The sequence below is a fragment of the Sinocyclocheilus anshuiensis genome, unplaced genomic scaffold (genome assembly GCF_001515605.1).
Source record: "Sinocyclocheilus anshuiensis isolate Anshui unplaced genomic scaffold, SAMN03320099.WGS_v1.1 scaffold150, whole genome shotgun sequence".
Classification (NCBI taxonomy): Eukaryota; Metazoa; Chordata; class Actinopteri; order Cypriniformes; family Cyprinidae; genus Sinocyclocheilus; species Sinocyclocheilus anshuiensis.
In genome coordinates this window covers 399,696-415,907 of record NW_015546025.1, presented here as the reverse complement: position 1 = coordinate 415,907, position 16,212 = coordinate 399,696, and the positions used below count along the sequence as shown (strand labels likewise).

The 16,212-nt window shown below is 36.3% G+C and overlaps 1 protein-coding gene across 1 annotated transcript in view; it reads left to right on the top strand.

Annotated features, from left to right (window-relative positions):
- LOC107698650 (RNA polymerase II subunit A C-terminal domain phosphatase-like) overlaps positions 1-16,212 on the top strand; it is a 127,008-nt gene that overhangs the window by 35,489 nt on the left and 75,307 nt on the right. The window contains exon 11 of the mRNA XM_016499722.1: positions 9,026-9,182. Coding sequence (XP_016355208.1) covers positions 9,026-9,182 — 157 coding nt within the window. The remainder of the gene's footprint in view (positions 1-9,025; positions 9,183-16,212) is intronic.

Genomic DNA, 16,212 nt, shown 5'->3' with positions numbered 1-16,212 from the left:
GCGCGCTCTCACTCTTTCTCTCTCAAAATACGCAAATGGCTTCAAATCACCACATCGCGTCTGTCTATAAGCGAACTGCACGCTGCACAGTTGACACAGGAATTGTCACTTGCGAGGCAGTGTCACATCGTTACTAAAGTTTATAAATTGCATTTCTTTTTAATTCTTGCCAGTGTTTAACCATTCAGTGCTCGCGCGCTCTCCTGGAGACTGCGCTCATGCACACTCGCAGCGCACACATATAATGCCAGGTTCACATTACTCCGTTTGCAGTGCGAATGTGGTACGTATTTTTTCCGCGCTCATGTTAACAGATTAATAAAGCGTGCACACTGGGCATGGTTGCGGTCCAGCAGTGCGGTCAGGGGCGGTGCGTCTGCTGCAGTGCAGAGATCGTTTCCGCACCGAGTTTATTTTTTCTGCGCTGCAAGCGCTGAATTAAAGTAACAGCACATTTTTTTGCAGTAAATATGAACCTGGATTGACACGAAAATGTAGTAATTACAGGCCCTGAATAAATGTCTAAAAATCCTGATTGGAGTATCACTATAAATAGTTATAAATTATAAAAATAAGGCTTTAAAAAGATCTGTATCGGCAGATAATGTTTTCTGTGATCGGCAATCGGTGATCGGCCTCAAAAATCCTGATCGAAGCACCTCTAATATAAAATGCTTACTGATCTAGCAGATGGAAATTTAGATAGTTTTTAATTAATTTATCGCTATAATTTCTCAAGTGTCAACAGTCTCTTTCTGTTTAACGGAAATGTAGATACATAAAACGCTGCAACAAATTGTTTGCAAACGCTTTGTCAAGAAAACGGTCTTTAACTCAAGTAAATGTGTCACATGACAGACTACGTGCAGTGTTCGTATTCACAGTATTGCTCCTGTTAAAGAACCATTTCTCTGTAATGTTTAAAGGGCGTTAAATCGATTATATTACAATTAAATTATATAGTTTGCGCTACAACAAAACTAATGCAACAATGCATTTTTTTAATGGATGACTGCATCATGCACACATTTTTATCGGTAAAAGGCCAGTTGGATGGAATCAGGCTGGAGACAGCAAATTGTTGACAACAGAACAGTGCAAAAAGTAGATGGAAAGTTAGCTAGTGACAGCGCTGTATATAAATAAACGTGATGTGATTTTACTGTAGTGCCAAATTGCAGAGCTGGTGCAAACATCCATCGCTATGATCAGACACTTTCTTAACTGCTGTTTTCTCACTGCTGTCATTTTGTTGATTATTTTGGGTAACACTTTATTTTAAGGTGTCCTTGTTACACGTTACGTGTACTTACTATTATAATAACAATTAATTATGCATAATTACATGCAAGTAACCCTAACCATATAGTAAGTACTAGGGATGTGCGCGACGACTAATTTGACTGACGTTTAATGAAAGTTTTGTATCCGACGCGGATGGGATCGCAGCACCGGCGGGTTGTAGTGAATGACGTGATAGACATTTGCTGGTTTTGGCCAGCCTCTAAGCTAACGCCTACCGGCCTGTATTGAATATGATTACGCATCGCTCCAGTAGAGTTATTGTAAGACAATTTGACATTACACAGTTTACACAAAACTTTTCCGTTTCCTTCTAATTCAAAATAATCCCACACCTTCTCGTCTTTCGCATGGTCATTTTTGAACTCGCCGCAACTGACACGAAGAAAACGCATGTGAGGTCTGAGGTAAAAATGTAGTTTCTGCCCAGATAAACTTTTAAAAATAATGTATTATTTTTCAAACGTTTTATTTTAACTTGTTATTTTAACTTGTTATTTAAAATGTTTTAAATGCAATGTTAAAATAACAGTAATTTGAATGATAAAATCATGTTTTTTTTTGTTTTTTTTCTGTCGTGTAATCGACTATTGTTTTCAGTGTCGACTAGTAGGAGCTGTACCGTTTAGTACTGACTAGTCGACTAGACCCGCACATCCCTAGTAAGTACATGTAGTTAATTAATATTACTCAGTACTTAAATGTATAATTACACTGTAACAAGGACATGCAGCACATATTTATATATTCATGTAAATGCCGCTCTCAGCAGTGTCGGGATGTTCGCTGACAGTGAACTGCTTACAAACTTTTTTTTAACCCTTAAATGAATGAAAAAGAACTGTGAGTATATATGGGCCTTAAAAATGGGAGATCTAGTTTTGTGTCGTACCAAGCAGGTCACAACTTTTTTTTAATTTACCAGTGCATTGGACACCTGTAGTGCCAGTCCTGCTCTCACACACCTACCTGTTATTTTGAAATAAACCTGGAGAAATCGATCATCTTTTTTAGGTGTGGATTATAGTTGGATCTCATCTCTGCAGGTAGACCACCAGGAGAAGGATTGGGCATCCTATCTAGGACTGCACGATAAATCGCATGCGATATTTAACGCACAACTTATCAGTTAAGCCGGTTCTGTAATCAGCGGTAAATACGAGCAGCGCAAAACCACGTTCATGTTCGCGCGATTTTTTGCGCAGCTCGTCAGTGAACAATGGCTCTGTGTAGTTAATGCTGCTCAATATGAAAGGCCGCAGGTGATGGAGATTTACCGCTGATTACAGAAACGGCTTTCTAACAAGATGCGCATTAAATATCGCATGCGATTTATCGTGCAGCCCTAATCCTATCCTGTCTCTAGTTCTCTGTTAACCGCTCATACTCCTTTCATTTGTCTTATTTCTGCCTTATCTTTGCACTCACTGTCCATGTAGGGGGCCACAAATTTAATAAAGCAATCCTCTGTCCTCGGGGAGCCATTTACAAGAGTTCACAGTTAAATTTGATATTTAAACCACAGCTCTACCTGACTAACTCTCCAGACAGATAAACTCGGGTCGTCTGCAAGCTGAACTAATATATGGTAATGAGCGCTCAGCCCTGCGTGGCCCGTCTGCAGCAGGCCTGATGTGTTGAATGAATAGCCAGACTGCATGAAGCCCTGTTACGACATGTCACATGTAGGCTGACAGTGAGTGCTCTCGCGCTGCTGATGAGAGGGTGTACTGGTTTCCAGGCAACAGGGCTTGTTGAATGGTTCAAGAACAGAAAATGAGAGGACACGAGCCAGCGTCAATACAAAATCACCCATGTTCCTCTTTTGTTGCTAGGTAGCAAAAGAGAAAAGAACTATGTGCCAAAAAAACATGTTTTTAGGGGAATGGGTAGACGAACGTCTAAAAACTTTGCTAATTTGAGAGCTTCCATGTTCATGGGAAAAATGGAAATGTCAGGAAAAATAATTTTTTTAGCACTTCCCACCCCAAAATCAGTGCAGAAATATATATTAAAAGGTAGCGGATTTCATACAGACTTTAACACATGACATAAATGAGGTGATGAACTATCATTGTAGGTGCTGTCATTTTTTTGACTACTAAAGCATACAAATACCATGTTTGTACATATTTAGGAAACATGCTAAGTTCACATACTTGTATCTCTGAAAAACTATGTTATAGCCAGTTATTCTGTGTCAGAACGTCTGTATTTGTTTTGGTTTGTGTGACTCCGCCCCCTGCCTGTTTACTTAATAGTATTTTGACACCCAGGTTGCCAGTTGGTGGAAAACATGTTTTGCAGCCATGGAAGCCAGCAAACAAACTGGGTCAGAGATTGCAGATTCTGCTTGATCTAAAAAGCCTCGACATCCATCTAAAAAGCTCTGAGCAGAGGCATATTACAAATGCTGCTAAATCAACTCCTCAATTTACAGTGCAAGGCTTGTTGCTCGTTCCTGTTGCATGTTCTCAAACTGGCAACCCACGTGGATCCACCAACTGCCAATATTACATATTGCACCTTTAACAAAACAGCAACGGGACATAGTATGAATGCTCACTGTGCTTGACAGAGCATTTAATATCTGACATACGTGACATGACCCTGATCCTAGATCAGCTCTTTAAATGCTCTTGACAGTTTGAAGCTCCTCAAGGGGAGCAAGAAATGTAGCTAGATTTGCTTTGTGAGAATAACTCTTTAAAAAGGTGAAGCGAAAGGTTGTCAATAAAATAACAAACAAATATATACAGATAATTAGTAGTGATGAAAATGCAGTCTGTCACGACACATTAAAGAGCATCAAAATGACTTTTATTGTCTGAATTTTGTTATAAATTTTATCTGAAAACTGAGACTTTAAGCACAAAGCTTAATTGTGATTAATGGATGGTAGATGAATTCTATCACTTGGAGTCATACGGACTTCTTTAATGACGCTTCTATTAGGGATGCACCAATACCACTTTTTCCAGAACGAGGCTGATACCGATACTTTTATTTTTGGTACTTGCCGATACAGAGTACCAATACCTGTATTTTCATTGCATTTGTAATTTTTTTTAAATACTGAGTACAGAAACCAAAAGAATATGAATAATGTTACTTGGCTTGGTTAGTTTAGCAAATAGATATTTCCTTCAGTTATTTTCACACATAATTTTGCCCATTAAAATGGGTTGTACAAGCTTTTGTTACTTTCACTGTTCTTTTTTTTTTTTGCTCTATGGTACTTCATCTTTAATTTAATAGCACATTAGAGCTGCTCCACTGCAGCGGCTCAGTACTGTAATCACCAGGCGTTTTCCTGTAATAATGCAGAAAGAACAAGCTGAGCTCAACATGCCCCAACATTGCTTAGTTCTGGTTGTGCAAAACTTTGATTCCGGTTTCTTTAGAGATATTGTTTTTCGGGTAACAGTCTGTGGATATAAACTCACTCGTCCAAACGCAACTTGTTGCAACTTGTTGAAACTTTTAATAATTCATCGTTCGTAACCGCAAATTATCATTAATATTATTTAACTATTTATTAGGCTACATTTATAATAACAACCTTTTTTAAAGTGCAACATAAAAAGGGAACATCAGCCTAGCCTATAGTCTGTACAAGTGTTCGGCTGTTGTACAACTACTGGGCCGCTTAAGTGAATCGGCAAGTCCTGCTGCTTTATTTTTCGGTCTTCATGTTTCGTGCCAGGAAAACCAACATGTTCACTTTGTCTGGTTTCAGCGAGGATCTTAACGGTGTGACAATGTTGCCAGCCGCACTGAATACACGCTCCGAGGGAGTGCTCATAGCGCATATAGTTAAAATGTGCCTAAATAGGCGACACTATATTTGGCTTAGGCACTAGATTCGTGGACATTTTTTGAATAATGTCGTCAACTGTAAATAATAGCCTATACCACATAAGAGAAGTATCGCTATAAGCACTTGCAATTAAAATCTAACAAACCGTTTACGTTATGCGTGATTGTGTGTATTTTATTGAACATTATCTGTAGATAAGTACTGAAACCTAGCATTTAATTAATAATAATCAGATACACACACAATATAAATCCCTCATATGTTTAATGGACTGTCCCTCTCCCTTGTGCGGGAAGCTGTTTTTTTTTTCTCCAGAAGCCCTTGAACATAGGACGGAAGACAGTAAATTATGATAAACAATGATTATTGTTTAGAGTTCATATCACACACCATATGCACTCCTGTAACTTTCACCAGCAAAAAAATAAATACAAAAAAAAAAAGTGCAGTGATGATGATATTGCCTAAAAATGCGATACCTTGTTAAATAATGCGATATTCGATATGCAAAACGGTATTGCTTTACTTGTGTAAAATCAATTTAAATGATATTTTAAAATATTTAAAAATTAAAATTATATAACCAATATATGTTTCACATTCTTTCTTGGAAAAGAAAGCATCACTACAGCTTCTGAAAGTGACCAGCAGTGTTTTAGCATTACATAAAAAGTAATATCACAAATCAGAAAATGTGATTTTAACATCAATGTGAACAAACAAACAAAAAAATTAATGCCACTAATTTTATATTAATGTAACTTTCCGTTTATTATTTAAAGTACACTTTAAGTACTTCTCCATATACCACAGCAAAAACTATAGCCTAAGAAAGTTCAAACATGATTAAAGGCAAGTGAACAGTCAGTAAAAAAAGAACAAATTCACAAATTACAAGCATAGATAAAATAAACAGTAGTATTCAGGTACAGAAATTTAATAATTAAATGTAAAATAACACTGCGCATAGCACTTCTCTTCTCTTCCTGTCATGTGCTATGGCGTAAGGGCCCAACTTTCAACGATCCAATCAATTCCCGAAGGACGAAATCAAGCCCCGCCCTGCATTTTTTCTCATTTCAGAAGCCGTTTGACTCGTATATACGTCACAACAGGAAAAAAAGGACAATCTCAACTTCCGTTTCATGCCGACTTTAAGAAAAGTTCTTAAAGTTGAGCTTTATTGACCATTATCAATTTCATGGTCATGATTATATGGTTATTTAAGCAACTCCGTTTTCTCTTTATTATTAAACCTGAATGGAAATATCCATGATGCGGAAAACTGGAGTTGAGACTTAAATTATGAAGTCACTCTTGTGTTTAGTTTCTAAATGATGTTATGACTTTTGAAATTCTGCTTATCTTCGAAATCTGACAGTAAATGTTTAGAGTCATTAGACCTGGACTTGCTGAAGCTGCTCTGTCAGAGATTGTCTTATTATTGGGAGATGTGAGCGTCTGTAGTACTTGCCATTGGAAAAAGCATAATGGCTAACTTGGATCACGTGAGGCACCTCAGCCAATCATACAATGGCCTGTGGTCTCCTTAGCATTAGCATTAGCCATTATGCTTTTTTCTGCTAAAGGTTGCAGGCTTGCCTTCCTGTGGCTTTGGCTCTGTCCAGCAGAGCTCCCAGAATTCTCTGCAGTCTAGTGTCAGTCATGGTCTCTCTCGTATCAGCAGGAGGAGACCGTTTGTGAAGCTTCAGCATCCCTCAGTTTCTTCACTGTGATTTTAGAGTTTGTTGCTTCACAGACTAGTCTACAACTTTCTGGTACTGCTGTCAAACGATTAATCGCGATTAATCACATCCTAAAATAAAAGTTTTTGTTTACAAAATATATGAGTGTGTATTGTGTTTATTTATTATGTATATATAAATACACACACATTCATTATATATTTAAGAAAAAGATGTTATGTTTATATATTAAACATATATATAATATAAATATATAAATGTATATACATGTAAATATTTTCAAAATATATAATGAATGTGTGTGTATTTATATATACATAATAGATAAACACAGCACACACACATATATTATGTAAACAAAAACCTTTATTTTGGATGCGATTAATCGCGATTAATCGTTTGACAGCAGTACTTTTTGGGTTCAGTTCCTACGGAAACCATTGAGCCGTCCACAGCTCTTAAGTTAAACGTTTGATTGGATGTTTCAAAGCATAGATATGCTGCATAAACGACTTGTTGCTAATTACCATGTTATATTCGTGTACATTCTCTACACTCTGAAAGTTTTTTTTTTTCTTTTTGTCTTGCTGTTTTGTCAATGCAATGACAGTAAGTTGGCTAGTGATGATTTCTGATGAACTTGACCTGACATGTTGACCTTTCCAAGATGACACTGCTGCTGAGTGTTGCAAGTCTGCATTATGCATCTAGGTCTTCTGTTACTCTGAGTATGAAATGAAACAAAATGAGAGATTGTGTGAATCGATGTCTGCGCCCTCACCTATAACAGACTTTGTGCTTAACATGAGTGCTGTATATTTGTGTAGATTTTTTTTTTTAAATGTTGAGATAATGACTTTTTTATATTTTTTTTTTTCCTATATCTCACACACACTTTTTGTGACTAAATTTAGTTGATGCATGTTTATTGATAAACCATTGCAGTGTGAAGAATGAAAGTGGAAGTTTATGCAGGTAAAATTAATATATTTTGTTTAAAAACATCCAGAGTGATATTTATGTTTTGTTAGAAAATTAATTAGTAGTTTTCATGAATTTTTGAGCAGTCATGAATTATAAATGCAAAGGAATGTAATTAAATGCATTTATTTAAGTGTAGTTAATACTAGTAATTCTCAGGTTATTTGTATTTTATAAATATCATATAAATGTATATTGAAATTTAATTTATAAATTAATATAATTTCTTCCTTCATTACAGTGTTTTTTTTTCAGTAGTTTTAGAAATTGAAATTTCTTTTTTTTTTTTTTTTTATAGAATGGGGCAGAAATGTAGTAATAACACGGTAACATTCAAAACTCTGAAATGTTCCTGCTTTCACTCATTAATGAGAAGTCATTGAGCAGATAAAATATGGTTTTATTCGACAAAATAGTAATCTATGACTTACATTCTACCAGGTCAGAACAGACGCCGGATTTCAAAAATCATATGCAGATTTTTTTTAGAACTCATTGATTTAAAAATGCTTGTTTAAACCTGTGTTCAAACAGACTGCAGGAGCACATGTAATTCTGCTTCCCTGTGCAGAATTATCATAATTATCATGTTGTGGCTCCTCTTGACAGAAGTGGAGATGTGATTGAATGTTTGCTGTCTGCTGTGGACGGGCTTGTGCAGTGTGTGTGTGTGTGTGTGGGTTTTATTTCTTGATTTGCTCTTGATTGCTTATTCGGGTGTTGCTCAGACCGGGAGAGCCGCTGTCCTGCTTTGCTGCTCTGTCAGAGCAAACTCAGCCAGTTTTGCTTGATATTAGGGCTGCACGATAAATCGCATGCGATATTTAATGCGCATCTTGTCAGAAAGCCGGTTCTGTAATCGGCGGTAAATCTCCATCACCTGCGGGCTTTCACATTGAGCAGCATTAACTACACAGAGCCGTTGTTCACTGACGAGCAGCGCAAAAAATCGCGCGAATATGAACGTGGTTTTGCGCAGCTCGTCAGTGAACAACGGCTCTGTGTAGTTAATGCTGCTCAATGTGAAAGCACGCAGGTGATGGAGATTTACCGCTGATTACAGAACCGGCTTTACTGATAAGATGCGCGTTAAATATCGCATGCGATTTATCGTGCAGCCCTACTTGATATACATATTTCCCTTGGAGACTGATTACAGCAGCCGCTGATCTGGAGTGTGTGTGTTGAGCGATTGATTGTTTCTGTGTTTGCTCAGGTCAGCTCAGGGGTCTCAGCAGACGGATGAGGCTGCAGGATCGAGTCCTGACGATGAGCAGCCTGGACCTTCCCGCAGGAAACGCCAGCCCAGCATGTCTGAAACCATGCCGCTCTACACACTCTGCAAAGAAGACCTGGACAGCATGGACAAAGAGGTTAAACACACACACACACATACAGTACATAAACATTTTCTTAGCTAAATGAGGACATTGCATGGACTTCAGATGTTTTTATATGCTAGTTGTAGTTATAAATACTATAACCTAACCAACACCCTAACCCTGACCTCAACAGAAAGCATTCTACATTTTAACAATAAAAAACACGATTCACTTCATTTTTATACCATTTTAGCAAATGAAGACGTGTCCAAACAGACATTTTGTTAGATTTAGTTAACTTCTTAGTACAGATTTGTCTCCAGAATATGGTGAAGTTGGTACACACACCCACATTTTAAGTATGTATTTATGTCTAACTTAGAAACACAATACAAAAGGAAATACATTGCACAGATGCAAGCACAGTTGTTACTGGGAACCTTATATATACTGTAAATAAAGGTAAATATAATTTTATATACACTTTCCCTTTGGAAAGTTTTTTTTTGTTTGTTTTTCATTTGATTTTTTTGTTTTTGAAAGAAAATTGCTCACCAAGGCTGCATTTATTTGGTAAAACAATGCAGTAAAAACAGTATTGTTGTGAAATATCATTACACTAATTTCTATTTGAATATATTTTAAAGTTTAATTTATTCCTGTGATGGTAATACTGATTTTTCAGCTATTTAAGTATGTAATTTGAGTTTATGGCATAGAGTTTTTTTGCAGTTGTGGTTCTTTTCTGTGCTGCATACAGGACAAAAACGGTCGCATTTGCGACCAAAAATATTAATTATATTTATTTATTGTTAATATTTTTGTTGAGATCGCCATTGGCGACTAATAATAATAATATTTATTATTGACGTAATAAATAATTAACCTTACATTAACCTTGCATATTCATATTTTTACTTAACCTGTTGTCTACACGATAAGAAAGAATGCAAGGAGCTAAAGACAAAATTCAACATCTCCTATATAATTGCATGTTACTAATGAAGAAAAACAGACTGGATGTGTGCAAGACTATGACAGCATTTATAGGATGCATTGAGGAGGAGCCCAAACTACACTCAATGGCCAAGTGATGCTGACATAATTATGGTCCATGATATTGGCACAGATTCTGTGTAATAAACAACTCTTTCTGACTGTATATAGTTCTCAAGTTGGAAAAGACGTTTAGTTCCCACTTTAAGTGAACCTTAAAACCATAAACACATGACAGTATGACTGAAATGTTAAGGTGTTTTAGGTGGATCTATTTTCTTGCCCTGTTAATGTTGATTCTTTTGTTTCATTGCTGTGCTGTTGTTCTGCTTGACGTTTGTGTTGATAGTTCATGTACTGAATTGTTTACGGTGGTGTTACATGTGTAATTCATGACCAAGCCACAGTTACATTCTTCCCCCCACACAATGCTTTTAAGATTCATAAAAGCTAATTAAAAACCCTGAACAAATATCCTGAAGACATTCCCTGATGGTGAGCCAATGTTAATCATCCTCTGCGATCAGGAGCCGCTGAATATTAATGCCGAGTCTGTTTGAAGAGGACATGTAAGAAGCAAATTACTGTGATCATAGCAAAGCGCAAATTGAATTGATGGAAATTAAGTTTCTGCCTAATAAAGATGCATTTGCCAAACAGGAAGTTCAAAAGATGCTTGAAATGGAACACTAGCTTTACTACTTACAGTAAGCTAGTGTTTTATTAAAAATTAGTAAACAAAATTGTAAAGCATTACTCCATGATAAACATTTCAAACAGCTTCATTCATATGTGACCTTGGACCACAAAACCAGTCTTAAGTCGCTGGGGTATATTTGTAGCAATAGCCAAAAAAAACATTTTATGGGTCAAAATTATCTATTTTTCTTAAAAAATCATTAGGATATTAAAGGGGTCATATGATGTTGCTAAAAAGAACATTATTTTGTGTATTTGGTGTAATGAAATGTGTTTATGCGGTTTAAGGTTAAAAAAAACACATTATTTTCCACATACTGTACATTATTGTTTCTCCTCTATGTCCCGCCTTTCTGAAACGCGTCGATTTTTACAAAACTCATCGGTCTGAAAAGCAAGGTGTGCTCTGATTGGCCAGCTATCCAGTGCGTTGTGATTGGCCGAATACCTCAAGTGTGTGACGGAAATGTTACGCCCCTTACCATATTGTGATGCCATGTCCCGGCCGGAGCGACGAGACAAAAACATTAAAACCCATTATAAACGAGGCATTTGTTGCATCCAGTGGGGACATAATTACGGATTATAATGACTCATACTGTCTTTTTACGCGATGCAACGCAACCGTGTAAACATAACCATGTTTGCATTTGTGATCGGAGAAATGACAAACAACAAGTGCTACTCTACACTGCTCAAAACTCGCGTTTGAATCGTCAGTGGCAAATTCTTTAAATATAAAAAACGTACTTACAGTTTGTGAATCAGGACAGCCGGCATTGTAGTCTACTCTACCAGGAAACAGTCCTCTATAAAATGTGCTGCACACATCTGAACACACCATCTCGGCTAAATATTGTCCTATCCTAACAAACCATACATCAATGGAAAGCTGATTTATTCATATAAATATCATATAAATCTCAATTAAAAAAAAAATATATATAATTTGACCCTTATAGCTCACATTCCATATTTCATTGGTGTGTCTTTCCCTGGAACTACTTTTTTTTTTGTGTGGTTTTGGATGGGAGAACAGATGAATGAAAAATCTTCCCTGACTTTAAATTGTATAGTTCACCTAAAAATGAAATTTCTATCATCATTTACTCACCCTCCAGTTGTTCCAAACCTGTGTGACTGACTTTCTTCTGAGGAACATAAAGAAGGTATTTAAGAATGTTGGTAAACAAACAGTTGATGGAAGCCATAGTATGGAAAAAGAATGGCTACCATCAACAGTTCGGTTACCAACATTCTTCAAAATATCATCTTTTGTGTTCAACAGAAGAAAGAAATTCACACAGGTTTGGAACAACTTGAGGGTGAGTAAATAATGACAGAAATGTCATTTTTGGGTGAGCTGTCCCTTTAAAAGGTGAGGAGTAATGAAGAGAAGTCTTTTCACATATATGAAGGACAATAATGGGGGAACTGGGCGGCATCTTCCTATCGGCGTGCTGGATCAGTGTTGTTGCTGTGTGATATATATTGCATTGCTTATTTATGAGCACATCTCTGCGCAGCCTTCCTCTTCTGACCTTGCTCTTCATTTAAGGTCATCTTCACGCTGGCTGGCTCTGGTTTATTAATGATTTCATCTGATCTTTAAAATTGGTCATGGGTGTGTGTTTAAAAAAGGTGTGCATGAAATTATAAACCCTGTGTGGATTATTTCTTTTATCCCAGCTTTGTTGTTGTCAGCTACACTTTCATAGCTCAAAGTGCTGCGTCAGGCTTTATATGGAACGAGTTTTTTTTTTTCTTCAGCTTTTTTCTTTTACATTTGTCTTGTCTTCTTCCGCTTTTTCTCTGAAGTGTGAAAGAGAAAGATGTGCCTCATGGCTCCCTCTTAAAATCACTGACCTAGAAACACCGCTTCAGAGCTTCTTTAACTTCTTTCTCATTTGTCGGACCTGTCTCAGTGCTCCGCTTAGCAGTTATAACATCTCCGCAGTCCATGTTAGAAATTCTGTCACTGCTGACAGTGTTCATAACAGCTGTGTTGCACTTTCCAGGTCAGATAGCTTAATTTTTTTCTGTTCACCTTCATGCTCACACACGGATGAAACTAAACCACGTCTTACCTTTAACGTAGCAGTGGCTTCAACACAGTGGCAGGGGTTTGATCACTCGTAGGCACAATTTAAAATATGTGACCCTGGACCACAAAACCAGTCATAAGGGTCAATTTTTTTAAAATTGAGATTTGTACATCATTTGAATAAATCAGCTTTCCATTGATGTATGGTTTGTTAGGATAGGACAATATTTGGCCGAGATACAACTATTTGACAATCTGGAATCTGAGGGTGCAAAAAAATCAAAATATTGAGAAAATCGCCTTTAAAATTGTCCAAATGAAGTCCTTAGCAACGCATATTACTAATGATAATACATTTTTGATATATTTACGGTAGGAAATTTACAAAATATCTTCATGGAACATGATCTTTACTTAATATCCTAATGATTTTTGGCATAAAAGAAAAATCGATAATTTTGACCCATATAATGTATTTTTGGCTATTGCTACAAATATCCCCCAGCGACTTAAGACTGGTTTTGTGCTCCAGGGTCACATATATGCTTTGAAATTGCATTCTGCACAGTTGTAAATATCCACTACCTTTTGTGCAAACAATTTGTACTTAAAAAAAAAAAAAAAAGTCTTATGTGAGGCTCTTTAGTGTGTATTTTAAAGGGGTGTTTGATTGCGATTTCACTTTTTTAACGTTAGTTAGTGTGTAATGTTGCTGTTTGAGCATAAACAATATCTGCAAAGATACGAAGCTGAAAGTTCAATGCAAATGGAGATATCGTCTTTTAAAATTATTTAAAATAATTAATGTTTTAAAATTTAAAACATTAATTACTGTAATAAATTATTGGTGAATTTAAATGAAATGCTAAATGAAGGTATGTGATTAAAATTTATGTGTAATGTGTTTAAAACATCGTGTAGTGAAATATATTAAGAAGAATGTATGTACCCTACTGTTAAAAGTGCATTGAATTAATCAAACACATTTTTGCAATGTAAAAGTCTTTTCAAAAACTATTTCAAATGTTTGCAGTTTTAAACTTTTTATTCAAGAAACCTAAAAAAAAATCAGCTTTACCATCACAGGAATAAATTACATTTTTAAATATATTCAAATATAAAACAGTTATTTTAAATTGGGTAATAATATTTCACAATATTACTGTATCTCTGATCAAATAAATGCAGCCTTGATGAGCATAAGAGACTTTTGTTAAAAACATTAAAAAACCTTACTGACTGCAAACTTTTGACTGGCCGTGCATTATTTTAAACTTGAATTAAAAGCAGGATATGCACATGCTGTTGGGAGTCCTCCATATGCATTTTCCTGTATTAACATTAGCAATTAATGAATTAATTTAAATCCCTAGTACACATGTTGTGCCGGGAATCAAACCCATGACCTTAGCATTATGTTTTGCTAAATTAGCTATAGGCACACCTGTATGTGATCAGTAAACTGCATTTGAAAAAATAATATTGTACCTTGGTAGGGTAAAGTTTGGCAAACTACTATTTTTCAGAGCTGTATCTTGCTGGTTCAGCTGATATTTTCCTCCACACTGCTGCTTGTCAATTCAGAGAGTAATGCCATAAAGTATAAACACCTCTCAGCGGCTCTGAGGGGCACATGCAGTCTGCCGTGCTTCATGCCAGAACCAATATGTCAAGCATAAACCAGGCTTGACTTAAGAGCTCGACAGCATCCCAAGATAATGTTCATTTCTTTTATAAAAGGAAATCAAGCTTTCATACGGTATGCTGTAATGATTTCTGAAGGATCATGTGACACTGAAGACTGGAGTAATGATGCTGAAAATTCAGCTTTACATCACAGAAATAAATTACAATTTTAAAATATATTCAAATAGAAAAAAAAAGTTATTTTAAATTGAAAAATATTTCACAATAGTACTAAATTTATGGATTTATGGTCTCCCATTCACCGCCAAAGAAGTTTACCCAACTATGACGACTTCTGCTGAGAAACCCGGAAATGTGAAAAAGGTCCATGGTGTATAATATATCTTGCAATCGTGCACAGTGGTTTTGCATGAAAATAATGCATGTTGTTCATTTAAAAGGTCATGTTTTATGGGGACATGTGATTTACTAGAAGTATCCATGGTGACAGACATGACATCTAATATTGAAATGACTGGGAACATCAAGCTTTAACAAGCTCCAGCTTTATAGCAACCTTCTATTTAAGGACTTTATTTAGAACATAAATCCCTTTCAGTAAAATATCCTGACATGGAAATCCTATAAAATGTCATTCACATGAGGCTGCAGATGTAAAACCTGTTCTGTATCCTTTCCTAAGCTCATTTTCTCTCCCTTAGTCACTTATAAGTACCATTTGCCACCGTTCAATTTGTGCCCCATTGTTCTAGCAGCCTAACAGGGGTTTTGTTGAATAGCCCCCCTCACTCACCAAATATGACATCTCCGCTGAGGTGCAGGAAACCACAGCGTTATTATTCTGGGACTTTGCGAATTGGGATATTGAAGGGGTTAGTCCTTTGTTCACCAGACCCGCTGAATGGAAGTAGAATAGTTTCTATATTTAGCATGTGGAGAGAGCTGTAGCAGGCTTTTAATATATGAGAAAGCTGAGGTTGATTGAACGTAAATTACTATTCGAAAAGTCACACATTTGAGGGAGCCGTACAAATGTACTTTTAGCATGGCTGCTCGGAGGAAGTTGGAATTAAGTTGTTGAATGGCTGCTGTGGACACTGGTAGCACTAATGTTCTCCTTTCATGCATTGCAAAATAGATTTCTGTCACTCACAGTACAGTAGTTACAGGCTCTTTAAATGCGAAGAATATGCTGACCTGAATGAAAACGAATGTTAATTGTTACTCCCAAAATCACTTGGAGAAGGTGTGAATGGTTTTGTAATGGTGTAATCATCCTCAGTTCTTTTTAATTCTCTCTTTATAGTCATGACTTGTCTCTGGTAGGTGTGCAAATAAACAGCGGTGACTTCCACTCAAGCAGAGAGTCCAGCCAGGTTAATTATGTTAATTGTTACATCCATATTATGTGTAGGAGGTCAACAGTGATCTCACTTGTTGGTGAGTGTGGCTTTGGCACACAATAAATGCGCTAAGAATCCTTCATGAGCAACGCTAATTATCCATATGTCATGTTCTGCTTTTTTTCTGTCCTTTCTGTGTCTTTGACTTTAGCTAAAGTAGTAGATCATCCAAAATAATGACGATTCTGTCATTATTTACTCACCCAAACTCATATGAATTTGTTCCATGGAATATAAAAAGAGAAATTCTTTCTTTCTTTTTCTTTCTTTCTTTCTTTCTTTCTTTCTTTCT